This window comes from Amblyomma mixtum, chromosome 1 (assembly GCF_055824585.1).
Source record: "Amblyomma mixtum isolate Tamu chromosome 1, ASM5582458v1, whole genome shotgun sequence".
NCBI lineage: Eukaryota > Metazoa > Arthropoda > Arachnida > Ixodida > Ixodidae > Amblyomma > Amblyomma mixtum.
The window spans coordinates 25,366,962-25,394,706 of NC_143012.1; the positions used below are offsets into that span (position 1 = coordinate 25,366,962).

At 51.7% G+C, this 27,745-nt stretch overlaps 1 protein-coding gene across 3 annotated transcripts in view; it reads left to right on the forward strand.

Moving 5' to 3' along the window:
• Positions 1 to 27,745, forward strand: part of LOC149365783 (uncharacterized) — a 139,356-nt gene that overhangs the window by 71,204 nt on the left and 40,407 nt on the right. The window contains exon 1 of one of the 3 annotated variants that reach the window (XM_089546071.1): positions 4,078 to 4,101. The exons of the other annotated variants lie outside the window; for them this stretch is intronic. Within the exon in view, the coding sequence (XP_089402197.1) occupies positions 4,093 to 4,101 (9 nt within the window). The 5' untranslated portion in view covers positions 4,078 to 4,092. Of the gene's footprint in view, positions 1 to 4,077; positions 4,102 to 27,745 lie in introns of those variants that run through there. 3 annotated transcript variants of the gene reach the window in all.

A 27,745-nucleotide genomic window follows, 5' to 3' on the forward strand; every position in this document is an offset into this window, starting at 1 on the left:
ATTGAACCACATCTAGAAGATTCACCCGTCCTATGCTGCCCGGAATGGGTTGACAGAAGCCACACCAAATGCTTAACACACCTCATTTCTGAGAAGTTTCTCCGAATTCTTCTCGTCAACTACACAAAGAAATTGACAAACCAAAATGACAAGCCGTCTGGTTTCATCCACAAGCCAACGCGAAAGCATTTAAGGCTGTAACTGACATCCCTTGAACTGCGAGCCGCACAACAATGTTGTATAGGTCATTACAAGCAGCGCCTGTTATTGTTTTCAGTCCTTCTAAGTATGTGAAACGATATCGGAGTTCCAAAGAGCAAAGGATCTTTCTGATCTGGTGTGTTTCACGCAGTGAGAACAGATGGCACAGATACTTCGAATGTTTTCAAACGGCAAGTGCTATTATTTTATTCATACATTTCCAAGTATCAACAGAGATTGTGCCAGCCCTGAAGATGAAAATAAATGTTTTCCTAACCGTGGCTTCGCCCCGTAATATCTTGCCTCACTTTTATTCCTGCTAGACGCAAATGATACAGCCCTATTCGCTAATACTATGCGCCATCATTGCATGCCGACTTCAATGTTTTGAGATCCATCTACTACTTCCCTGCCTTGCGTGCCGATAGCAGTGGCTGCATAAGATATGGTCGTCAAGTTCTTCTTCAGTACTTGGAGCAGCCGTTCAGCAATATGTGCAAAGTAACCGAACCAGCCCCCGGAGAGTTGCGGCGGTAGATAGCAACTGCCCCTCATGCACAGGCCGTTAAGAAAGAGCGCGCGCGCCGAGTGCTCCGAGTTCCTGCACAGCGCCAGCCAGACCGGAGAGGAGGCAGGAGAGGAGGCGCTAAGCCGATGCGGCAGCGTATACATGCTCCTTCCAGCCGGGTCGGGCAGAGCCAACCCACCCCCTGCAGTCGGGCTGGCCCAGCTCGACTCGACGGTCCCTTTGCTCGACCCCCTAGCGTATACATGAGCCCGACAACCGGTTCTCGGCCCGACAGCCTGCTTAACCCGACTTTTGTCGGGCTCATGTAAACGCCCAGAGTGTGTGTGCCACATTCTCTTGCGAGCGAGCGAACGGGCTCTCGGCGGAACCACCGAGCCTTCGAAATGAGAGCGGCCCCTCCGTGGGGAACCTCTTTTTCGCCACCGATGTGTGATCCCCCTCGGTGGGAGAGGATGTAGACGTCGGCCCCGAGCTGCAAGAGGCGAGTGCAGGCGCCGTTATCGCGTACGAACAATGCCCAAGCTTTCCTGGACATTTACAGCTGGCGCCATCTGTCGGGAGCCGGCAGAATGCTGAATTAATGTTCGACGGTCTCGGAAGGTAATAGTACTTCACCATAGGCAGCGAATTTTTGGATGTGGTAAGAGAATACGTCTACTTAGGACAAGTAGCGACCGCAGATCCGGACAAATGATAGGGAAATAACTAGGGGAATAAGAATGGGGTGGAGCCGCCGCGGTGGATTAGTGGTTGTGGCGCTTGGCTGCTGACCCTGAAGACGCGTGTTCGATCCCGGTCGCGGAGGTCGAATATCGATGGAGGCGAAATTCTAGAGGCCCGTGTACTGTGCACGTTAAAGAACCCCAGGTGGTCGAAATTTCCGGAGCCCTTCGCTACGGCGTCCCTCATAGCCTGAGTAGCTTTGGGACGTTAGACCCCCATAAACCATAAGCCAAGAATGGGGTGGAGTGCGTTTGGCAGGCGGTATCCCTCGTGATGAAGGTTGTAACAGCTGTATCTTCCCACTACTAACCCATGGGGCAGAAGCATGGAGGCTGACGAGAACAGTTGAGCATACATTCAGCACAACGCAGTGAGCTATGGAGAGGAAAATGATATGTGCAAGGTTAAGAGACATGACGAGAGCAGAGTGGGTCAGGGAACAAACGCGGGTTAATGATATCCCAGTCGTAGCAGTTAATGATATCAAGAAGAAGTGAGCATGGGCTGGGCATGTAATGCGAAGGTGGGATGACCGGTGGTCGTTGAGAATAACGAAGTGGATTCCAAGAGGATGCAAGCGTATTCCTGTTTAGAGTGGACCTGGCTCTGCGCATGCCCACTGCCGTCCCCTCAGGCTTGTTGCGCACGCAAAAATGTTCCGGACGCGCAACCTAAAACTGTATGTTCCATACTTCTCTCTCCCCTCTTAATCCCCCCCCCCCCAGGTGTTGAGCCAGAGAGAGACAGTGACGGCGCCTTTCCTTTCCTCGTACCCTCCTTTCCCCTCTTGTGAGGGAGAGCGGTAGTGAAAAGAAACAATGGCGAAGGCGAAATCGGGGGGATACGATCGCGGGATTCTGCAGGTTAAGGAGGAGAAGCACTAGGTGAACCTCGTTATAACGAATTTGAAAGGCCCGGCGATGACTTCGTTATGGCCGCAGCTTCGTTATAGCCCGTCTCGGCCGAGCTTCCAAGGCATCACAACTTCGCTATAGCCGTAGCTTCGTTATGGCCCGTCTTGGCCGCGTTTCCAAGTGGAATCGTCATAACTTCGTTATATACAATATTTCATTATAAACCGTTTCGTTATAACGAGGTTCAACAAAGTCGTCGCTTGCAAGTGCTTCTCTGAAGCCAGTTGCGACCTGCGGACTCCGCACCTGTGTGCCGCCTTCTCGTGTCCGCGCCGTTAGAGAGAGAGAGAGAGAAAAGACATTGCTGAATGGGAGATGTGTGTGTGTGTGTGTGTGTGTGTGTGTGTGTGTGTGTGTGTGTGTGTGTGTGTGTGTGTGTGTGTGTGTGTGTGTGGCGCAGCACCTGCACACCACTGGGGGCACCTCGTGCACGTTGAATGTGCTGCGCGGTTGTATAGATACGTGCTTGGCCCGTGGCGGTGGTGCGCGGGTATGGCGACCTCTTCCGTGGGGCGCACGCAACGCTAGGGGCGCCTCTGTAAGCGCACGCCAGCGGCCGGCCTTGCCCGATATGTCGCGCCCGAAGGGGGGAATGCTGTGACGCAACGCGTACGCTTCGTCGTCGGCCGTCCCCGACCTCTCTCGGCGAGCCGAGTTTGTAACCTGCCCCGGGGCGGACCTAATATCTGCGGGCGAGGTATTGCGAGGCGTTCCTGAACGGGCAGTCTATCACTCCGCGGTGATTGGGGAACATGCGCGCGCGCTTGTTTTCTGAGCTGGAGGGAGACGCTCTCCGTGAAAACGATCGTCGCGGAGCACTTGGGCAGTGGAACAGGTGCGCAAGGAATTTTTCACACAGAGAAATCCTGCAGCACTACAGGCTTGCAAGACTCAGATTCCCCCCCGGCCGATAAAACTCTGCAAACGATAGGCCAAAGTCTGGCGACTCTACTCAGACAAATGCAAAAATTGTGATAGCAAAGGCGATCGAAGTCATATGATCAGGAACTGCCCGCAGTCCCTACCCGCGTGTCACTTCATTACCTACTCTGATCATTGGGAGGCTCCAATGCTCAGCCCCGACCCGGACTCAGATCAAGCTCCTTCAGCTGGCTGAAGACGCCGCCGCTGCCCAAGGGATAGCGGCCGTCGTTCAAGCGGCTTCGGGCCGCTCCTCTGTATCTGCTGGTAATGAAGTTTCACCAACACACCACCACCACGAGCGACCGCTGGTGTTTGTAATCACATTGCCTACATTTGTTACCTTTGAACCTTACATGTCCTCGAAGGTGGTGATTGTGCCTCTGTCGACGTCTGGAGACTTCTGAGTTGCAGCAAATGGATGGATCGAATCTAAGAGCGTCCCCTTTGAAACGAGGTGGTGGCAGTTGCCACCATTTTACGTCATCTGTGTCTAGCTCCATCTGTCGCGGGACACGATAACCATGTGAGGTGATACCTGCTACGGTGGTCACCGCGATTCCTTGAGCGACAGAGGGGGCGTGATTGCCCTCAGGCGCCGTAATACCGCGTCTGGAATTCGCATCGTTACACATCGTCTCTGTGGTCGGAAAGACACCGGGGGGGGGGGGGGGGGGGGGGCATGTATGTAGCCCGTGTCGCACTCCGCGAGTGAGTGTGATGCGCGGTGGATGGAATTCGCTAATCGCCTCCAGGGTGGCTGCTGCCGAATACCCGGTTTTCCGGTAGGCGTCCGCGCGCTGCATGGATTCGGTGAGTCATACACGCTATGCGCAGAACCCTACGAGTACGTTGCGTATGTGTCTGCCATCAAGGCTTCACAATGAATTGTGTTGCACCGAACAGCTCTGCGCGTGTCAGGGTTGTCGAAACGGCATTGACTGCCTTTGTTTCACCTGCCACATCTGTCATCAGTGAGGGTCCGCTATCACGTGCCATGCGCCAGGAGTGACGTATTGTCCATACGGTTTAGTCAGAAGTATGGAAAGCAGATCATTCGCGAATCGCCACCCATTCAGGGCGTAGTTTGTCCCACCAATCCCCAAACGTCGCGCGTACGTCCAGAAGTTCTGGACTCAGCGCGGGCTGTGTAACTGGCTTTAGCAAAGCAATCAGCGTTTTGTGAATCACGCTGTTATAAGCCACCTTACGTAACTTCGTCGGCGTCTTCCGATGGCGGGCCCCGAGAAGCGCTGCAGTGAATCACCGCAAAACAATTAGTGCGCTGGCCGTCCAGGTTTGCCTGCCATCAACGATGCGTGCACGGGTGATGATAATGATGGAAGTCGAGTCGTACCGTGCGTTGCACGTCCGCATCACCGTCGAGTCGCGGGGCAATGGCGCATGAAATTAGTGGGAAATTGCGTGCGCGCAGACGCGTACCGTATAGTCGCGATTATAAGCCCTTTTTCGTCACTGTGGTCTACTTTTTTTCAGCAAAAAAGTATTATTTATTCATTCTTTCTTGCCTTTGGCCCACGCAGCGTGGTCCGTCGTCATTGTGCGTTGCAGTCACGTCATTCGTGACGTCATTGTTTCTCATTGTTCCTCCACCGACGTAACGCGCTGCTTGTGTCAGTTGTTGAGGTCCTCCGTAATTGCGGAACGCAGTATGTGCATCTGTCGTCATATGCCCTGAGGGCGCAAGTAGTCCATTTAATTTTGTACTGGCCCTGGATAATGGCTACGGCACCAACGGCTTTTTATCGTAGTCCTTGCTTCTCACCTTTCGTATACATTGTGGTGGCACTCGATAGGTCGTTAGTTAGAACTGTGTCAAGAATGCCCGTTAATTTTATATGCTACTGACTTCAGCGGCTGTGGCGTTATACTTATGAGTGCGGGGTCGCGAGTTCAACTTCCGCATTTGGCTTACGGGACCGACTCAAGAAACGCTGGTGTGCTGCAGCTTCGATGCTCGTCAAAGAACTCCGGTTGGTAGAAGTCAGCCTTGTGCCACTTTTTGAAGCTACGCATCAAGCATTTCGTCAGTTTTTTCGTCAGCGGCAGTCATAGTTTTTTTTTTTTTTCTGTTATCGCTATGGTTGTCTAGACAGTTGGCTGACGATTCCGTACTTTAGTGTTCTGTACCGACCGTGCCGTACCGAACCGTACCGGACCGTGCCGTACCGACCTTGCCATACTGTACCGTACCGGTGCGGCACTGTATCATACCATACCTCTCCAAACACCGTACCAAAACAAGCCATGCCACATAACCATGCCATATCAACAAACCGTGAACGCAGCGGTGCTGGGTGTTCTATTTGTTGTCGTGTGTGCGTTTTTCGTAGCTGCAAATCGAAAAATGGTCTGCCGCCGCGGTGGCTCAGCGGTTATGGTGCTCGGCTGCTGACCCAAAAGACGCGGGTTCGATCCCGGCCGCGGCGGCTAGAATTTCTTTGGAGGAGAAATTCTAGAGGCCCGTGTACTGTGCGATGTCAGTGCACGTTAAAGAACCCCAGGTGGTCGAAATTTCCGCAGCCCTCCACTACGGCGTCTCTCATAGCCTTAGTCGCTTTGGGACGTTAAACCCCATAAACTAAACTAAACTAAAAATGGTCTGTCATTCAGTTTTTGTTTTGTTTTACAGAAAGTCTTAGCGCGAGAAGAACGGGACGAGCGCTAGCTGAACGCGCCTCGCTTTCTCTAAAAATACGTTACCAACTAGGCCGAAGCTCCACTTTGCGTCGTAATGGCGTTCAGCATCGCGTGATGGTTAAGTTCGCGTCAGTGCGGTATACCTGCGTGGCGGGGGTGCACCCCGCAACGGAAACGCCTGCGCCACCGCGCTCTTTTTTTTTCTCTGCTAGCGCAGTGTGCCATTCCTTCGGGATGCCCGTAGCGGTGACGAACCGCGGCGGTGCAAACGAATCCGGCGGGGGATGCAGCAGCAGCGCCGCTGGGTCGCCCTTCTTTTTTCGCGGAAAAGCCGCTTTCTCCGAGGCTGGCGCGCGGGCGACCGGTGGGCTCGCCTGCTGCCTCTGCCGCCGTCGGCGCCGCCGCGGGCGTCGCGGTTCGCATCATCGCCGCGGGGAGCCCGTCTTCCAGAAAGCGCGCGCCCTCCTCCGTCCGTGGTCTCTCGGCGGATGCTGCTTGGGCGGAGGGGGAGGGCAGAGAAGAAGGCGCGGGCACGAAGGTTTGAGAGAGACCTGCGGGCCTCGCGTTTTCGCTGGTTTGCGGGAGGTGTCGATGTGCGCCCTGACCGCGTGGACTGGGTCTCTTCTTTGGAGTGGACCGGGGGTGGCCCCGTTGAGGGCAATGCACTCATAGCTCATTCGCTCACTGGACTTCTTGCGCGAGATGTGCGATACGGAGAAAAAGTTGACCGGAGTTTGTTATGGAACACCGAGGTGGGGATGCCTTGGGAAGGGCCGAGGGGATCAGGCGCTGCTTGAGCATTCGGATGGAGTGATGATCGAGGTTAGAAAGTAGGCAGCCGGTGCCCCGCGGCAGCGCTGGCTAGATTCCAAACCTCATGTCTGAAGCGTTGAAGAGAGGCGTTTGTCCTGCTGAGACGTGCGCTGTCGTGGCGAGGGCTCATCCACTTAATTACTGAACTTATTTGCCTAGTCGTGGGCTTGTTTAATCGCTCTCTCCTGCTTACCTAATCACTCTCACCCACTCCTTCGCTAGTGCGCTCGTTTTCTCAGTGACGTGTGTAGTCAGTCTTGGTAAAAAGTCGCCAAGCCGCGCATGCGTGGGTGTGGCACCGCCATCGGAAGGTGACAGCCCCTCCCCCTCGCCCTAGTAGAGCTTTGCATCAACAGGGGTGCAAACCCAGTGTTGTCCGGGGTAACTTTGGAGCAGCAGTGCGCCTGCGCGCTCTCCGGGGCGCATGCAACTGGCCTGCACTAGGGTTGGTCGCGTCCCCGATTAGATCCACCGCCGATGCTCATCGCGAGACATCGCCGTGAATGGTCCCCGCATCAGAGAGGGTGGACACCGCGGTGACGGCAGTAGTAGGCGGTGGCGAGTGACCTCCGCTTTAGAGAGAGGAATCGCGCAATCATCGAGCCGAGGTGTGTTGTCCAGGAAGTGGAACGGCATCTACTATAGCGGAGCCCTTCGGGGATAAGCTTCGCTCCGCGGTAGACCGACGCCGAATCGGCCTTGGCGCGCGCGCCTTCGGTGTGCGATACGCGCCGGCCTCTGCTCTCCTCGCCGGTGTCGCCCCCCGGCGGCGCGAGGTCGCCGTTCCGGTTCGCGACCGATTAGGTGACCGCATTTCGACGCGGGAAGGAGATGCAAAACGCGCGACGCGCGCGCCCGCGTTTCAACGAGTTCCCTCCCGCGTGCTGGGCGGACGCGAGCTTTTTAATTTTCCGGAGTGCAGCCGCGCTCTTCGCCGTTGAACTTGCGGGCTCAGCTTAGCTTCGTCTTGGGGCGTGAACGATCGGCCGGTACCGTGGGAATGTAGCACGGACGTAGGCCACCCTGGGCACTCGGCACACCGCTCACTCGAGCTCAAGTTCAGACCTGAGTGTTAAGTGATCTAACGAGGAGGAGAAGAGTTCATGAGCCCATGTAATCACAGTCTGAGTGAGTTTAAGGCGGATTCAGTACGCGTCAGTCTGAATGAGCTGTATTCCGCGTGGTTCTGTTTGAGCAGATGCCATGCGAGCCCCTTTCTGTGTGAATCTGAGTGAGTTTGTGTAGGCTGAGTGCATGTGAATCTGAGCGGGTTTCAGTGAGCCCCAGTCCGTGTGAATCTGAGTGTGCATGTAGGCTGAGTGCACGTCAATCTGAGCGGGTTTGAGTGAGCCTCACCAGTACGTATGTATCTGAGTGAATATGCGTAAGCTGAATGCATGTCAACCTGAGGGGACTTTGAGTGAGCCCCGGTTCGTGTGAATTTCAGCCTGAATTAGGGCTAATCTTAGCGTGCTTGAGTCCACGTTGTCTTGTGCCTGAGAAGTCCCGAGTGAGGGTTTTCGTTTCGGTGTGAGAGTCCAGCTTAGTAACATGCGAGGCCGAGCGAGTCTGAACTTTGGTCACTTCATTGACCCCGGCATGGTCGCAGTGGAAGGCGGCGTTAATATAAACGGCTTTACTCGGAAGAAAATGCAGTGCACGCACGAAGCCACTATAAGCATGTTGCTTATAAATGGGAAGTTATCGTTGGTTAAATACTAATGATGGTTGATTATTACCTGTACATCGTGCCGTGTGTTGTACTGGACATCGCTCTGGCTACTTCGGTCCGCAAAAGAATGGGAGAAATCTGAATATATATATATATATATATATATATATATATATATGCATGCATGCTATAATGTGTTAGTTTTCTTGCTAAGCTTGAGCAGTCACGTGACGCTCCCTCCCTAGATTTCCTTCCTTTGCGTAACGCGCTCCAAGGCTGCGCGTAGCTATATTCGGTAGAGCGATGCTTCTGTTTCGCACGCCCCATCAACGTCGGCAGGGCAGAGAGGAATTCTGGCGGAGTGTCACGGCGTTCCGGAGTTGCGACACGTCGCTCAGACCCCCCCCCCCCCCTCCTTTCTCCCTCTCCCGGGATCGAACGGCGGCTCTCACCCTCCTCCCCCACCTCGGTTGCGTCATCCGTCCGGAGGAAGGCGGTGCACCACGGAGGCCCGATGCCGTAACACCTCGCCACCTTCTCTCTCGCGGAGCTGGCATCTCTTCCGGAGAACCAATCGGAGCTCAGCGAACGAGCTCTTGTGAGCGTACAGTCCCGTGTTTCGACGGAGACGGCATGCAAGACGCTCGTGCAATCGGTGCGATGTCAGTGCACGTTAGAGAACCACTGATGGGTGAAATTTATGCAAAGCCCTTACACTACAGGGCCCCCTTTCTCTCTTCCTTTCACTACTTCCTTCACCTCTCCCCTCACGGCGGGGTTCGAGGGCCCACCGATAAGTAAAGGCAGTTTATACTGCGCCTTCCTTTTCCTCAAAGTAAATTTATGGCCCTACTCTTTCGCTCTTCTGTTTCGCGCCTTGGTATTAGGATACAGTGTTTCCTAAGCTGGGACCTGTTCATTCATTCATTCATTCATTCAATTCGCTGAGCTGACATCTCACTGCACTGAGCATAGCCCATCAAGAACGGGCGGCCGGATATGCTCATATTTTGCTTTTTTTCAATCCGAAGTTCGGCTAGCTACAACTACCCAAAGACCGTGTTTGTACTCTAAACGAATACACCCATATGGGAGTAATAAGGGAGTAACCTGTCCTCTAGCGCACTCTTTTTTTTTTTTATTAAAGGGAGTGCGCTAGAGGACAGATTACTCCCTTTAAGCGCATGCCTCGAATCCCCAGTAAAGATCACCGTGTGCCAAGCGCGACGTGAGCGCGTACACTCTGTACAGAAAGGAGTAAAAAAGGGAGTAATACCCCTGCTACACGGGCGTTTCGAATGCCTTCCAACCGAACGTCATTCGACTCGAATGCCAAACGTGCGCTGCTACACGACGTTTTTGAACGGCATTCGGTTGGAATGGCTTTCCAGTCGAAGGAGCTCCGCGGAGACATTCCAGATTTTGGAATGCCTTCGAAACGCGAACACAGCCTGAACCAACCAATAGCCGTCGCCGCCGCCGTCTCTTCGCCCCGCCCACCGCCGCGCGACTGCTTTCGGCTCTGTGGGTGTTCATTTCGATACCCGCTACTCGCTTTTTTCTGCTGTTTGTTTAGCAAATAGTTCGTGTTCCGTCTAGGTGAGTGCTTGCAGATAATAGTACACCAATGAACATTTACCGCGTGAGCATGAAATTTCCCCAGGAGTGCGCCGATGAGGACGACTGCAGTCATACTGCTGTTTACATTGGTTTACATCGCTTCGTATGAACAGCTTGTGCTCGTTTGCAAGACACAAAACGAAATATGCGCTTTAGTTCTATTAAATAATCTCTTCTCTTCTGTACCGGTTGTACGCGTGCTTGTTTACGCAGTGCGACAATCTGTGGGAAGCGCCGACACGATCGCTCGCCTGAGAAACACTTGACAGCCGGGTTGTTGACATCGGATGATCGGCGCTTCTCGCTAATTTTCCCGGCTTCCTCCAACATGCCCAGTACTTTATTTTAAGCTACTTTATCCAGAAGTATGTTTGGTGACCGTTCGCGTTAACTGAAATGGCCTAACTTGTTAGTTACAAGCTAGCGACGGCGACTACTGCTGCTGGCCGTAAAGCACTGCTCGGCAGCTCGTGTCACACCGCCGCTTCCCGTTCATCGTATGCGCGTCCTGCGATGTAAGCAATAGTTGATTTCATGTCCCTGTTGTCAAAACTACACTCGTTGACCATTTGCATTCGCTAAAACTTGTGAATTCATTCTTCACAATCACCGCAATCACCGATCCAACCCTGCGGATTCGCTAGGCCTAGTCGTCGCTCAAGGGAACGGAGTCGTCGTCGACTGAAATTAATTTGGCAAGTGGTTATCGCTATCGAGTGTCCAAGTGTGCACATGTGAAATATAGCCGTTCGTTTCGCTTATTTCCAATACGGATAATGTATAAGCGCGCATGTATTCGCACTGTCCCCTCATCAGCGTGTTTTCGCTCAGCCGCCGAACTCCCGAGGGCATATGAAGGCTGACCGTCCGCCGATCGGATTCGTCGGTGTCGTTTAGCCAAAAAACTTGTCCCACTACAATATTAAAGTGAACTGGATAGTTCACTATAATCACATGATGCTGTTCACCGTGATAGTGCTGTTGTCGGACTAGTGTGACCGTCGTCGTCGTTGTACACTGAAAACGAGCCGAGAATTTCGAATGCGTTTGGAAAGTGCCGTGTAGCACCGCGGGAGTCCGTCGAGTTCGAATGCCATTCCAAGTCTCGAATGCCATTCGACTCAGATGTCATTCGAAAGTACCCGTGTAGCACAGGTATAAGCCATCCTCTAGTGCACTCCCTTTTTACTCGTTCCATCCTCTTTACTCGGGATTCGGGGCCAGCGCTTGTAGTTCCATTGACTGCCACCACGCGGCGAATAGCTTTGATAACTCAAAAATAGCGCGTCGACGTCATCCGTGACGTAAGAGAGGAAGAGAATGACGGAGTGGCTGCAGAACAGAAGGCTTAGCAGGAGTGGCTGGGCGCCGTCCAGAATTTCTGTTAATGGTGCTTCGAGTCTGTTACGCAAATACGCTGTGTTACGAAATGTTGTCGAATCCTCGCGAGTGCCACGAATACCAAGCTCGTTTTCGCTACTGGTTGGTATCAAAAAAGGCTCTTGGTATTGGTGTTTTTCAAAATGTGGCACACGTGTCTTACTTTCCCGAAAATTTCGTGAATCTCGTCCGATAGGTTGACACGTCACAGGAGGTCGCCGGGGGCTGCTGCAGGTGGTGGTGACAGTGTGGGGGAGGGATTTATGCAGTTGAGGTCCCTAGTCTGTGACTCCACTGCCTGTCGCTGCTGGCCGTGCTCTCTCGAGCAGTAGCTTCCTGGTCCACGAGATTGGAGCTGGATAGAGCCGCCTCCCCGCAGTCAGGCGCTGCAATAAGGGAGCAATTACTCATTTGTATCTACCCAAGCGGAGCCAAAGGGCTACAAAGGAAAGCTATGCAGCCTTTCTCAAAAACTTCATAGTTAAAGAAAAATTTGTCCTGGTCAGGGGTTCGAACCCGGGACCACCGCTTCACCGGAGCAGTCGCTCTACCAACTGAGCCAACCGCGACGGCAAACTTATAGTACGGCGAGAGCGAACTGATCAATAACTGGAAGTGGGAACAGTGTTGGTTAAAAGGTATTCCCTCGGGGGATTCCCCTAAACACCTTATGGGATTCCCGTAAACTTTCGGCCAATCAGGCGCTGCCTGCGGTATACGTTCGATTTGCTCCGCCTTCTCCCCACAGAAGTGGCATTCTTTGCTGAGAGATGGTGGGGGTTCATGCCGTGTTATCTAGCCGGGTGATTAAAGATCTGTGTTGGTAGTCGCCTGGGATTTCCTCCTGTTGTTTTGCGGAGGCCCATAGACGGAGGGGAATACCTGCTACTTAGCAGTTATGAAATACTTGCAGGGCTCCCCGCATTTTACACCGTAGTTCCGTACGGTGCTTGCCATCCAGTGACTCTGCGTCGCTTCTGTTTTGAGCGAGTGTGCTACCGGTGGCTTCCCGAACGCATTTTGTCGTAGGTTCCGTAAAAGCTAGACGGCTCATTTTTTATTTTATTTTATTATTTTTTGTGGGGGGGGGGGGGGTGTTGTGCGACCGCCTTCCGTCAGCCTCCGTCATCTCGTGAAACCTCGCGCCGATTGGCGAGGAGAACAAAGAAATGCGGAACGATGGTGGCGAGAGGGGAAAAGCAGTGCGGAATTCGGACTCCCGTGCCAAGACAGCGTCGTCTCCGTCGTCGGACTCCCCTTCCCTCTCCTCCTCCTGCTCCGCTTTCTTCCGCGCGCGTCGTCTATTTGGAGGATCCAGCCGGCGGACCCTCGGTGCGGGCTGGGGGACACTCGGCGCAACCGAGGAGCGACTTCTTATCCGCCTCCGTAGCTACCCGCATTCGACCTCCTCTTCCTCCGTTCGGGGGAGAAGGTTTTCCCTCTCCCACGCAATGTTTATTTCGAGGGGGAAGTCCCCGTGGCGCCGGCCGACGGTCTCGGCCCGTGGCTGTCGCCTTTTTTTTGTTTGTTTGACGGACGACACATATTTCGGAGCATCCGGGATTTGAGACACCGGAGTGCAAAGTGTAACTACGTGCAGGACCAACGCTGGGTTGTCACTCCGTAGTCGAAGGTTGCTTGTCCGATACCAGTTGACGGACCAGCGTTGGTCCTGGGGACTTGCGTCCCCCGTGTCGTCTTCCGATTGCGTCGGGAAAAAAAAATGACCCTCCTAAGGGGGACTGAATCGCTGATTACATGTGACAATGCTATTGCGTAATATGGCTTCCCTTCTATGTGTTGGTTGACGTTTCGACTCCCGACCGGCGGCTGGAGCAAGTTTCGCGTAGCGATTGTGCGCGAGGTCTCACGCAGATCCGAACGCGATCGGTCCCGGGCCCCCAGTCTTTCTCACAGAAACCGCCGCCTCACTCAGTGTGACAGCGACGCAACGGCGGGAAAACCCCTAAACGGACTCCTTATGCGGTTGCATAAAATTTGGCGCTTGTTTACCGATGTGGTAATGCGAATTCCAAGCTGCAGTGGGGTAGTGTGGAATGTCTGTGCCGCGGGAGGGTTTAGAGACTCTGGATAGGGGTACAGGATGTATGTTACGTTTATTCTTGTACACTCGCATTATCGCCGTGGGTAAGCTCTAGGTGTAACGCCTCGTGGCGTCATGAGTGGCGTCATTGTATTAGAACCAATCGGTGGCATTCTCAGCGTGGCCGGCGTCTTCGGGACGTCATGCGTGACGTCACTCCATTCTTGACCCTTCAGCGTGGCGCGTTGCATTTGGTCTCTATTACGCCAGCGACACTGGCCTGTTATGAACGGGAATCGTATGCCGCTGAGCTTAGCGCGTTGCGCATTAGAGCATTAGCACTTGACAATTTTTTTCCCCTCCAATTGGGTCTTTTCTATACGGCGACAGCTTTGCGGTGTAGATGCTGACGGGCTAGCGTCGATGTCGTCGATGTCAGTAAATCGAAAACTGGATCGACATGGTCTAACCTGTCAAACAGGCCTATTGTTCCGCCTTTGACGGTGGCGCGGATATCGGACTGTTTACCTGCCCCTGAGTTCGGGCGCTTGCCTGAGTGGTGGCTTCAGCGAGCGCCTAGGAATAACACCATGCTGCTCTTGCCGAAGTGCTTGAAGGGCTACCAAATGGTCGCTTTGATTGAAAAGCGAGATTGGCGGTGCTTGTTCCTCGCTGCCCAAATCTCCAGGCCCGCGTCTCGGATCACAAAGCCGCCGAACCAGTGAGTGACGCCTCGGAAGTGACGTTTGTTGTACTTCCGGTTCTTCACTGCAAGCGGTGTCGGTCCAGGCATAGAGTTTCTTACTATTACCTAGAGGGAAAGCTGGCGGCGCTGCGCTTCAGCCACCATTAGAGTCCCTGTATATGCTTTGGTAGCATATACAGGAACTCTAGCCACCATGGACGCTCAAAGCATCATGGGGCGGTGAGCTACTTGTTGCGGCACAGTCGTTATTTTTTGGAAACATAGAGTGGCACTACTAAGACGTTTCATTCCGAAAACGCTGTTCGTGTGTGCGCAGACGACTTTCGCGCGAACGCAGTGGGCAAAACCCATAGTAGTGAAAACGCGACGACACACGACGCCAATAAAAGGTTTCACTTTTCCGAAATGCCATTAAGAACTTCTTATAGTATTTAAGCAACAACATCTTTTTTGATAACATATTTAATTTTAAAAGTGCGCCTGTTAATTACGAAATATTAGTTTTTATAGTGTTCACTACTTGGCCAATAGGAGAGCGAGTCGTCTCTTATTTTGGGCAAACTTTGCACTTAAATGCTTTTCTGCTCGTTTGTTGCAATCATTAGACAAGATATTGAATGTTAGGACGTTTGTAGTTATCAAACAACTTTATTTTTCTATTATTTTTTGGCCAAAAGTTGCAGTTCTGCAACAAGTAGCTCACCGACCCATGATGCTTTGAGCGCCCATGGTGGCTGAAGTGGTCTCGAGAGGTCGCCATGCAAACTCCCATAGACGGGCTGCCAGCTTTCCCTCTAGGTAATAGTAAGAAACTCTATGGGTCCAGGCGACCCTCGTTGGGAATTAGCATGGCGATGTCTCTCAAGTCGAGCTGGCCAGAGTACAGTCAAGTCGCCGCGGTCGTCCGAGCGGGGATTTGTTTGCTGTACATGTCGGCCAGCCCCAATGAAGGTTTACGTATCCGTCGTAGCTGACAGGCGTCACGTGGTTCACTTGCCATTATCGTTTCCCGAGGCAGAGTTTAACGGACACTAACAGCTCGTATGCGCGGGCGGACTTCTGCCTCGTTCAATTTGCACGGACATGGTTGCCGCGGTGGCGAATGTAGGGGGAATATAAGATCCGTGAGAGAGAACGTCTTTCTGCAGTTGTGCGTAATCGGGCTAACGATGATGCCGATGGTGGTGAGGCTGCTTCTGATAACGCAGAGGGAGCGGCACAGTGCCCTCGTCCTATCTTCGGTTCGTGCTTGGCTTCACGAGTTTGAAACGAGCAGGGGGAAAACTTTTAATGACAAATTTTCTGATGAATTAAGTGCGTCTTCCGCAAAAACAACAGCAGGTCCAGAAGGACCACACAATTACTTTTACTGGCATTAAAAATTCACAGAGGCGTCTAATTACCTAATGTCTAATGTATGTATAGCGCTATAGCATGAGAAGCTGTTGACGCCTTTACTGGGAGTGACGTCATTTTCTTTCGGCTTACGTCGCTTCCGGTTTAGTGACGTCACTTCCTCCAACTAGAGGGAATTATTCGATTTTGGGACGTCACTCCGTAAATGGGCGAATTTTATGACCAACGAGAGATATTTTCCTCGATGAGGCTTTTAATGCTATTGCATTATTAAACACCGATGGCGTTGTCCTCGGTACACCTTTAACCGTGCACTCTCGGATGTCAGCGCGCGCCGCAGTGTCCTTCCGTAGTGACGATGCCCTTCTCCGAAGACGCCAGGCATGACACGGAAGCAGCAGCATTCGCGCCGCCTGGCGTTCTTCGTCGTCGTGGCTGCCGCGAGTATCGCGGCGTTCATTCTAGAAATATGCTTCCGCGCGCTCGGACGGGCGCGAAACGCGTGGTTGTGGGCGCGCGCGCGTTTGCCTGTCCCCCCGCCCCATCTCGATCTAAATATAGCAGTGGCGGCAAAAAGGCAGCCCCGGCGCTGTTGCGGCAGCAGCGATTGCGGTGGCCGTGGCTGTGATGGTGCTGAATGGGGAGAGCACGCGGCGGTGAAGCAACAGCCCTCGCGGAGGTCGGACGGTCGCCGCGTCGTGCGCCGCCGCTCCGTGTGGGCGGTGATCGGCAAAGCGTGATGATGGTAGCCGAAACGTCCTTGCACCTCCTCCCTTTCCGCTCCAGCTCTCCTGTGTCTTTGACCTGCCCTTCTTCCGCTTCCCTCTTTCGTCGTCTCCGCGGTTCGGGTGTCCACCCGGGGTTGGGCAGCTACCGCGCCTTTCCTCTCCTCGAAACCGCCTCTTTCGCCTGCCGCTGAGTTCGAGGACGTGGGTTCGACTCCGGCCGCGAAACGCGAAAACGTCGTCCGTGATCTGTGCGATGTGAATGCGCGGTAAAGAGCCCCAGGTGGCCCCCAATTATTTCGGACCCCTCCACTGCGGCACCTCTTTCTCTTTGACTTCCACCTTCCTTCCCTCACTTACGGCGTGCTTCGGGCGTCCACCGAGAAGTGGAGAAGTGAAGCAGCTACTTTGCCCCTTGGTTTTTAGTTTTTGAGGAAAGGAAATTGCGCAGTAATTGTCTCGCATCTCAGCGGACACCCGCCGTACGGGAAGGGAGGAAGTTGCTAGTGAAAGAAGAGAGAGAAAGAGGTGCCGTAGTGGATGGCTCCGGAATAATTTTGACCACCCGGTGATCTTTAACATACACTGACATCGCACAGCTCACCGGCTCCTTTGCTTTGAGTTTCGCCTCCATCGAAACGCGGCCCACCCCTCGTGTTGCGTAACCAGTGGCTATCTACCGCAGGTAACGGCTTGTTTCGCACTGATCAGGGCCTCTCATCCTGAAGGCACAGCGTGGACTGGTTGTGTTCGTAAGGAAGAGAGGCCTGGCGACTGCACAGAGTGTCACGTGTTCGTCAGGCACCCGTAGGGATGGGGTAGAAAGACAGGGAGGAGGGAATAAAAGGCAGGGAATGTTAAATTAAAGAATAGTGGGGAAAGGAAATTAAGGCCGACCTGTTCCTACCTTTCGGTAACTGCGGCCACCTAGGTCCAGGGTTCCCGCCATGCCCTAGCATTGGGTGCACATGTGGGTGTGTATATGTGTGTGTGGGGGGGGGGGGGGCGTCGACATGTCCGGGTGTTTCGGTAGCTTCAACGCTTTTGCTCGGTGTAGACCTGTAGTACTTGTAGCGGCGGTCTTCCATTGTGCAAGCGAGGAAAGGATCCAAAAATCTCGGATTTTGCAGCGCAGCTGTTAAACGCTCGTTAAACGTCGGTGTTGTTGTCGGCGTAACCGGCAGAGCGAGCGGAGGAGGGTGGTTACCGAGGAGGGAGGATGGTAGGCCGAGAGCGAAGGAATGTGTCATTGGAGAGGAGTGCTAGTCGAAGAACGAGTAAAAAAAAAAAGAATACTGCATAGCGCATGCGTGCATGTCTCTCTGAAATTCCTTATCTCGATATGTCGCAATATCAAAATACCCGAACAGCTGCGCGGAAAGTTCGCATTAGCGAACATCGTAATCGTCCAGTGAGGTTTATTTTTGTTGTTGCCGCCCTCATTCTTGTTTGTTTGTTTGTTTAGATGCGCTCTTCGTATTTGCAGTCAATCAATCAATCCAATCAATCAATCAATCAAATTTTTTGGAACACAGCGCCCGTACGTAGGCACGCTGCGCGTGCAGTGAGTCCTTTAGAACCCCGCTGGATCGTTGGAGGCGAGTCCCGCCGCCGACGTTTGCGAGACGCGCGTAAAGGGCGACCCACATGGAGCGAACTTGCGCTGCGGATTTTGAGCGGCGCGGCGGAACGCGGACGCACCGCCGCTGTGCCGCACCACAAGAGGCGGAAAACGGGCGGCTGCCGCCAAACCGCTGCCGACAAAAACAAAAAAAAAGATTTGTAAGCTTACTCTAAAGCCATTGTTTATTGGAGGGCGCATTCTCACTTTTTAGTTCAGCGTATGCTATCTCCCCTCTCCACTCCACCCCCACTCGGTTTCACCCTGCGCGCCGAGCAACCGGCAGCTGCTGCTAGCAGAGACGCAAAAATACTCAGCCTATAGTAGCGCCATCTGGTTCTCGGGACAGGAACCATTATTGTAAACAAACCGGTCTCCTCGTAAGCCTAGAAGTGGGAGAATCGTCACTCTGAATAAAAAAATAAGGCAAATTTATCACTTATAAGTTTTATTATAGGCAAGGCGAGACGAAGCGAAAGACCGGTGCTCCATTTACGGCCAGTGAAAGCAGTGAAAAAGGCAGCAACAACGAGAATTCAGTCCAAAGCGAGGGGTCCGGCTTCGAAAGGCGCCGCCATGTTTGTCGCCGCGCGCGGGCGGAAGCTAGATGCGGGAAGAGAGCGCCCTCATTGGTCCGCGCTGACAGCTCGCATTCGCCGCTTCCGGTGAGCGGCTGACCGCCGGGCGAACGTATCTAGCACTGCTTGGTCGGCGGCGAACGGCCGCCGGCGGCCAAGCGGCCGCCGCCGGGCGGCCGTACGCAGGTTTTCCGCGAGAAAACCGCTCCATGTGGGTCGGGCTTAAGGGGATTTTGCGGCTCTAAAAGGATACGGTGCGATGGGTCGATCCTATTTCTCTCCGCGGTGCGCATTCGCGGGTCTAATTCTGTTTCCCGAGTTTCGTTTTGTTGTCGGCTCCGCTTGCATTCGCACTACACACCGTCTCACCAGAAGCGTGCAGTGGGCTCATCGGAGGCAGGGGAACCAGGACGTTCCCCTGCCTCCAGGATGGGGAACCAGGATGGGGAACCAGGCACGGGAATCAGGCAGGGGAACCGGGCAGGGGATTCAGGCAGGGGATTCAGGCTGAGGCAGGATGTACTTCCCTGCTCGTCTGGCGATACCGCGGTGGTCGCAGACTCGTACTGTCGTGGGCAATCTGACAGAGAACAAACATTTTTTTTTTCACAAAATTCTGAATTTTCCCCTTATATCTCCGCGAAATTGGAGATTGCCTTTTTGGTAGTATACTCCAAGGGGACTAGTTAAAAAGGCAAAAAAAAAAACTGCGCTCGTCGCATGTAATTACGGAGTGATCAAAAAATGAATGCTCAGACTATGTTCCCTTTCACATTGCTGACGATTGTACCGTTCGTCGCTATTGTGGCTGGAACGTGTTTTACGTGCAACGAAAGCTTCGTTGAAGCGGTCTCCCCGTAAATTGTGTAGGTTGACGCCAGCCGTCTGTAACGCTGCACGGATTTGTGGAAAGTCGAGCGTGTTCTATACCGGATCAAAGTGTCCGCTGGAATCCGCGTCGGCATTCTCATCGCTCGGGCGGAGATCCGTAGTATTTCTAGTTCCTACCTATCCCGCGAAAAACTGTGCAGGGACAGTACAGAACTAAGAGGGTGAGGAGGTCGCTGACTTGGAGCAAAATTGTATTGCTAGGGAGGCAGAATTTATTGCGCGCTTGTATACAGGGAGAGGAAATCGCGTATAGAAAGCACTGATAGCACTTGACAAGCCATACTGAATTATATAATCACTTACGAGCAGTGTTGTCATGTTGCTGTCGGGGGTTTGGGATATAATGGGTATAGGCAGATCGGAGACGATGGAATGAAACCTTCGTCTATCGATAATAATAATAATAATATTTCGTACTTTTGCGAGCCTGCCGTCTTCAGGTAGACAGCGTCATCTCTTGGAGAGCACCGTCAGTTTTCGTTTCACTGCACACAACAATCGTCCCTGAGGTGTTTTCGTGGTGCAGCGGTGATGGCGCCGAGTTGAAGATCGATATATGCAAGTGTGCGTGTTCGACGCTGTGGCGGAGGATTAACCGTCCCACTAACGTAACTTAACCGCGAGTTTGATTAGTTGGGCTGCGCCGTCCCGAAACTGCAAATCCTCGTCGGGCCGAGCCAGTTTTGTCCAACTATCGATCGGTCGCGGGTTTACTTAGTTTGAGCGCAGCTTTGTCGAGAACTCTCCGCAGACGTGCGCTTCTTTTCGAAAGGGATACTGGGCAAATATGCTCTGTGACAGTTGTTCATTTCATTGCTTTTATACCTTTGTTTGTGGCCACCTTCGGGATAAGGGCCAGGTAAGGCGTTGAGTTATTGATTTTGCGTTGATTTTCACTTGTGAATGCGACTCTGTGGGGACGGATTCGCACCCGCGACCTCTGGCTCAGCAGCCGAACTTAGGCCCTAACCAGTGAACCATTAATGTGGCAGGCTTTGCTCGTCAGCAGAGCAGTCGTTGCGACTAAACATCGAGTCGGGCTCCATTTTCTTAAAATTTCGCACTCTTCTCTGCGTGGCACACTCAGTGGAAAGGCAAAGAAATGACTCAATTAACCCTACTTTTTAACGATCCACTTCTTGGTCGCTGCTACCTCGTGTTGCGTCAGAGCCGACAGCCAGCGCGCGCACTGTGTGTGGCTGGCTCTGTTGTCAGAGGTGGTTCGTCTCTTAATAGTGGTGCGGTCCGGCTGGCCCCGCTTTCATGAGGGCCACTTTGGCCCCGAGTGGGCAGCGTATGACGCGGTGCGGTGCGGTGCGGTGCGGTGCGGTGCGGTGCGGCACGGCACGGTATGGCATGTATGGTGGGCTCTGGTGTGGTATATGGGGCTTACATTGAAAAGCAACATTTGTGCTATGAGTGACGCCGTAGTGGAAGGTTCCGGAGTGTACAGCCGTTTTTCCGCCGCAGACAGAAGATTATCAGAGCACAGCACGTTTTGTCTTTCTGCATACACGTGTGCTGTCCGCTTGGTTCGCCGTTCGACGGTGTTTGTCACTGGACTCAGCTCCATACCGTAGCGCGTTTTTCACCTGTGGCAGATCAGGTGAGGGGCCTTCGCCGTGAGGCCCGGGTGGGTCGGAGAAGTGGACGAGAGTGTGCTATCTGCATTCATGTGACTTGGGGCACCCCTACGAGCGCTACTTTTTTTTTTTTTTTTTTTTTTGGGGGGGGGGGGGGTCTTCATAGCCTTCGTAGTCACTTAATTTTTCTTGGCCTTAGATATACCAGGTGTCCCAGCTAAATGTAACCAAGCTTTTAAAAAACACGGGGTGTCCTAGCCGTCTCAAACCAAATGAGGGTTGTTTAGAGTCGCGTGACCTAGTCTGCAGTATTTTTTTCGTTCTTCAAGGTTGATCAGATAAGCTTAGTTAACAAACTTTTTAATTATTGACTTGAGGAACAAAGTGTCAATGGAAAAGTTGTAGATCGCTTTGAGAAACAGCTTACTGAGACATTTGCAGCAAAGTAATATTTACGTAAAGCAGTTTTTTTACCGGCCTTTAAGCATAACCCGCACAATAAGAAAAAGCTTTCACATGACAACTGTGCCACTTCAACGTCCCAAGACGCGCCTTAAAGAATAAAATCCATTTTTTCTGAAGTCCTCCCCTCGATGAGACTTTGGGTGCACATTGGGACAGAGAAGTGAGCGAGCAGCTGGTCACGTGACAACTTTCTTTTAAGGCCAATAAATGAAGCTACGTAAATCGCAACCTGACGGAAACCGCACTACTAGCGGTTTTTCGAGGTGGTCTAAAACTTCTTCATTGACACTTTCTTCCTCAAGTTAATAATTAAAAAGTTAGCTAATTAAACTTAACTAATTAATTAACTTCGAAGAGCGAAAAATATACTCAAGACTAGGCCACGCGACTATGAAACCCTGAGGTGGTTTCACTGGACTAGGACACTTCGCCTTTTCATTCCAGTGAGTTCAAAGTGTGAATGTTCCTCTTTCTGCACCGGCGCAGCGGCGTTGTGAATACTGGCGCGTGGTCGGTCAAACGAAGCCCGCGCAAAATTGGGTCCGTTGTGGCCGGACTGGTGGTAACGAGCCCGTCAGCTGAGGCGCTATCCACGAGGAAGGCCGACGCGGCCAGCTGGACACGCCTTGTGTACAGCGGCGACAACGGCTACGACGAACCAGACAGCTGCGCAAATTTTGCGCGGACGCGTCCGGCATGAGCGGGGATTTCTTGTCCGAAGTGGCTGTGCTCTCCAATAAAGAAGGCAGCGTGAATCCAGGAAATCCAGGAGCTGGACGTTACTAACGCTTGCGCAGGTAACCTCTGACAATACCGGTGTATGGTAACGGGACGCTGAAACATTAGAAAGTTTACACGCATTAGAAAGAAACACGCATAGCACCATCCGCGATCCGCAACTGGGACCCATTTCCGCGGGCGCAGATCGGTGTGTGGTGGCGTCGGAACCAATCGGCGCGTGTGCACTGGCGGTGCACGGTACTGGACTGCCCTGCTCTATCTCTCTATTGTATTGTCGTGTACCGATGCTGCCCTACTCTGATGGTCTCCAACTGTCCATGCTGGAAGCGCCCCCCAACCCTCAGGGCCGTTTCACATGCTGCGACTAGAACGAAAATAGTCGGCCTAGTCGGTGACGCCGCAGTGCGATTTTCGCACAGTGCTTTCACATGCAACGCGTACCCAGCGAATTCGGTCGGAGGGACACGCAAGGTTGCTCGATGTTCGCATAGGCAACCCACGATTAAACCCGACAGAAACACTGCACGGAATGTGTTGATGATGTAATGACCAGCTTGTTTTTAGATGCAAGGCAATATTTCGTATGTTTTGATTAGAATAAACAGTTTTGCTTACGCCGCGGGAACAGCTCCCACGTGACCCCACGCCGAGACGGCGCGTGACGTCACGTCACGTGCGAGTTGTTGCCGCGGCAGGTCTCGACGCACGTGCGCTCTCGCTCGCGCGCCTGGAGACCGGTCGTGGCCGCGGCAGCTGCTCCCGCGTGACGTCACGTCACGTGCCGACTCGGCGCTGCCCATTGGTCAGTCGCAGAGCGACCACACCGACGCTGCGACTGGATTCCAACCGGACGGAACTTGGTCGCAGGCCGTCTGCGGCTAGACCGACGGCCCTCCCCAGTCGTAGACCGACCGAATTCGCAGCGTCGCAGGCGAGAATCGCATGCATGTGAAACGGGCCTCAGCTGTCACTACGCGCTGCCGTTGCTGTGCTTTTTATTGCGAAATCAATGCTACTCCCAAGAACGGCCTTTCGCGTAGCGGCGGCCACTTGACACGTTTGACCTTTAGAATGACCCCTGACGTCATACCATGCCTAGTGACGTCACAGCGGGACGTCATACGAGGAGCGAGAGACGGGCTATCAACTCGGCTCGTCAGGTAACGGCGGCCGCTTGGCACGGCGCGCCGCGCTCCCCCCGCTAGAGGCGCTAGTGACGTTATAGAGTGACGTCATCCCAGGAGCGAGAGACGGGCTACCAACTCGGCTCGTCAGGTAACGGCGGCCGCTTGGCACGGCGCGCAGCGCTCTTCCCACTAGAGGTGCTGCATATGCAGTATAAAACACCTGCTTTCGAAACCTACCAGACTTAACCAACGCTAAGTCACCGCCAATTTTTTCAAAAACCCTCACCAATAAAGAGGGAAGAGAACGAGTTTTTATGCGAACTAACGGCAATGAGTAAAAAAGGAGAAGAGCTTTTATCTTTCCTAAAATATTATTATTATATATCCCTGATGTTAAGCCGCGACCTAGGCATGTTCATTTGGTTCCTGGCTGCAGACGCGTGCGTGTGTGTGTTCGTCCTGCGCTAGTCGGTGCTGAAAAAAAAAAATTCGCTCTCATTTGAGCCGGCGGCGCGTCGCGTCTGATTGGGGAGAGCGCGCGCCCTCGACGGAGTGGCATTTTCAGAAGTCGGGATTGGTTTCGGGCAAAAAATAGGGAAAAACTGGCATGGCCGTAGCCAGTGCAACGCGGAAAGACCTGTAGTTTCAGACGGGGGAAAATGAAAATACACAAAAAAATGAACTCTCCGGCAAGTTCACGGAGGGAGCAGCGGGGGGAGATTCCGTACCCTTCCCTACTCCCTCGAGAAGCGTGCAGCGTTATGGAAGGCACGGTGCGTGCTAAGGCGGCCAGTCTGTCCGGCGCCCCAGAAAATAGTGCCGAGATGCGAGATCTCTCACGTGCATTGCGACTGCTGCTTGCCGAAATCTTGGTGAGCGGGGCTGACGCTGCACCTTTATTAAGCGACAGATGTCGGCTGCTTCCATTTCTTGATAGCAGACAACGCAGTACGTCCGGATATACGTAGGCCATGAAGGGATTACGACAGTGTGGCGGTAACCGTTAGGCTTCCCGAAGTGACGGCTGCATTACTCTGTTTTCGAAACGCTTCACAGTGTTTGCGAAAAATTTGCGCACTTGTCGCTAAATGCAATGTAGCGTTTCAGAGCGGCAGGCGCGCCATTTTACTTATACTTTTTTTACTTTGCCTGGCTTACTTAAACCAGGTGCGCGAATTCAGAACAGGTTGATAACAGAATTGGATCGTCTGCTGTCTGGCCACTAACCACGGTGACAGGCGGCTAACCCGTCACGAATCCATTTTTGCGCGAGTGAACAACCTTAATTTATCATAAAAAAGAAATAACAGGAAACGGAGCGCCCCGATTGGCTGAGCTCGATCCTACTGTCTTTCCCCAGCGCTGCATTTTTCTAGCTAGACGGGAGAATCCAGACGTCGAGAGGGGAAACTCTGGTGACGCTTTTTTTCTCTCCCATTTTTTTTTTGCCCTGTGTCGCGCGGACGGGCGGCATCGATTTTTTGGTCCCTCTTTCCCTCCTCTTTTCCCCCTCTCCTTTGTCACCTAAGCGGCGACGGCAGCGCCACCTCGACAACGGCCGGAGGGTCGCGTGGCGCAGCCGGGGTCATGCTTGAGGCTCACCCTTTTTTTCCCTTTTTATTTTTTCTCTCCGTTCCTCCTCTTTTCTGTTTTCTGCCAGCAACAAGCTCGAATCGCTGACGCGGGCACGCAGAAACCGTGTGGAGGTGGAATAGGGAAAATGAGGATGGCGTTGCGGTCGAAAGGGTTCTGCGGCCGCTCGGGTCCAGGTTTTCCCAACGCTGGTGTCGCTTTGCTCCGGCCCAAAGTACTGCATGTGCGTTTCCATCTTAAATGCTACCTGAGAACCTTGCGTTAGCTGATGAGGTTACTCGGCCTTCTTAAAAGCTTTTACTTGTGGATAGATCTAAAATTTCTTCCCTCTTTTATTACTCGGTACAAGAAACTTTAGACCCTGTACACCATTTTTTTACATAACAGCAAAAATCTGCATAAAAGAATTATCCTATACCTTGAGCTTGGCGCATGATAGTCTTAGCTGCTTATGCGCCATTAAACCCAACACAACACAACAACTTCTATGCTCATGCATGTTGTGATTGCAGCAAGAGGTAGTAGCCGTAATAAAGAAACAATAAAGAGAAATTCCATGCCACTTTTGTGGGAAAACCTTCGTCAAATACTTGCAAAAAGTTCACACAAGTTGCATCTGTTTGGTTCCCGTTATTTATTTTAGATGGTTTTCTACTAAGGATGCTTTAATTGCATCAAGTGCGTAGCACAAGATGCTGAAAGTGAGCAGAAAAAGCTTCCATCAGGACAGCCCTACAAGGCTCTAAACACTTCTCTGGAAGTGCAGCATCGAAGCATTTCACATGAATAAGTCGCATCTACAGAAAACAGGAGCCGTGTGAAATCAGACCAGTGACAGCGGAAACACCTGTAGCGCATTGTACATTATAGCGTTGGTGAATTGTATTGTTTTCAATAGTTACATCATAATGCGTATGATGACTTGCATATCTAAACAACAAGACACAGAATAAGAAACAAAACAGAGGTAATATTGTACAAGAGTGAGCAAATGTTAAACAGTGAGATTATGACAGATTTGAAAGAATAAACTTCAAGACATTAATTATTTTCTGAGCTCTTTTTAAAAATCGAATTTTTTTAGGATTTTAAATCCTCTCCTTTTAGCCTATTCAGTAATGTTGATATTCCATGTTTGTTTACTTTATGTTGTGCAGTATGTTTTTACTTTCTAGTTTTCATTTTAAGGCGTAGGATTGATTGGGACATTGTTTTGTAGATCTGCTGTTTTCCTTAAGAAAGTAGCACCAACATTTACTTCCTGTTCTACTCTGTCAGTAATCATACGTCTTTGTAATTGGCATCATATTATATTTTAAAAGTAGATCATGTGTAGAAATGAATGTGTACAGTTTCTATCACACAAAGAAGCCTTTTTTTTCAGTGTGTGAAGTTTTGCATTTTTTCTTAGTTGTAAATTCCCAGCCTATCTGCCTGTAAAACAAAGCTTTATAAACTAGCAGCATAACTTTTCGCAACATGTTATGGCGATGCGGGTTGATCAAGCAGATTACTTGGGAAAGTTTTCTTGCTTCAAAGTTTATATTTCAGTCGGAGTGTAATGTAAGGTTATGCTTATATTTATGGTTATATTCCTTCCATTTGCTCAGAATAAAACGTATTTCGTCTTGGATACACTGATGGTTAATGAGTTCTTTTTTTCATCCATTTTTAAAGTGGAAGCAGTGTGAAAGTTGTGGCGTCAAGTAATTTTTTGGTACATATCGCCATTAGATGCCCGTATTAGCATATATGGTAAATTTTATGAGGGGCAATGTTTATGATATCAATTATATACATATGAAATAGAAATAGTCGAAAAATACTGCATTGTAGCACCTCACTAGATACATGCTGTGTATCTGAGACACATCTGTTGTAACCATTTGCCTTCATTGTTCCAAATAAGACTGTATTGCGCATCCATCTTTCGCACGAAAACCTTACCGCTCCACTTGGGAATTAATATTTTATCATTAGTGTTATTGAACACCTTTGAAAAGTGTAAAATATTCCCAGGATTAGATTACCTTGTTCTAAATGAGTTAAAATGCATTCGTTTAATGCCAACAGTGCGAATTCTGTGCTGGAACCTCTCTGAAAATGACAATGAAAATTAACACACATTTCAATAAATGTTAACTGCAAAAAGCATCACGATCCGAGACAAGTAATGCCCCTGCTACATGGGTATTCCGAATGCCTTCCAACTGAATGTCATTCCACTCTACTGCTGCCTTGTGCTGCTACGGGATTTTTTAACTGCATTCGGCCGAGATAGATTCCAGTCAGCGGAGCGCAGCGAATACATTCGAAATTTTGGGATACCTTCGAGACACGAACACAGCCCGTGCTACCGGCACTGACCAACAGGCCGTCACCATTGCTTTGCCCCGCCCACAGCAAGGCCAACCTGCTTCGGATCTGTAAATGTTGATTTTCATGTGTGTCGCTCACTTCTTTCTGTTGCTTTTTTAGCAAAAATTTTGTGTGCACACTAAATGAGTGCTTGAAGTTCATAGTACACCACTGAACATTTACTGCATAAGCACAAAATTTCCCCAAGAATGCGCCAATGAGGACGACTGCGCTCCAGTACTCTGTTTACATTGCTATATACAAACTGCTGGTGCTTGTTTGCGTAACATAAGACGCAATCTGCGCATTAGTTGTCTTAAATAATCTCATTTTGTTATCGGTTGTACCCTTGCTTGTTTACGCAGTGCGACAACTCTATAGGAAGCGCCAATGTGACCTGTGCCTGGGAAATGCCTGGTAGCCGGGTTGCTGACATAGTGTAGGACGGCGCTTCTTGTTAATTGACCCTGCTTTCTTTGACGGGACGAATACTTTACTTCCGTATCAAGAAAAGAAAATTTTC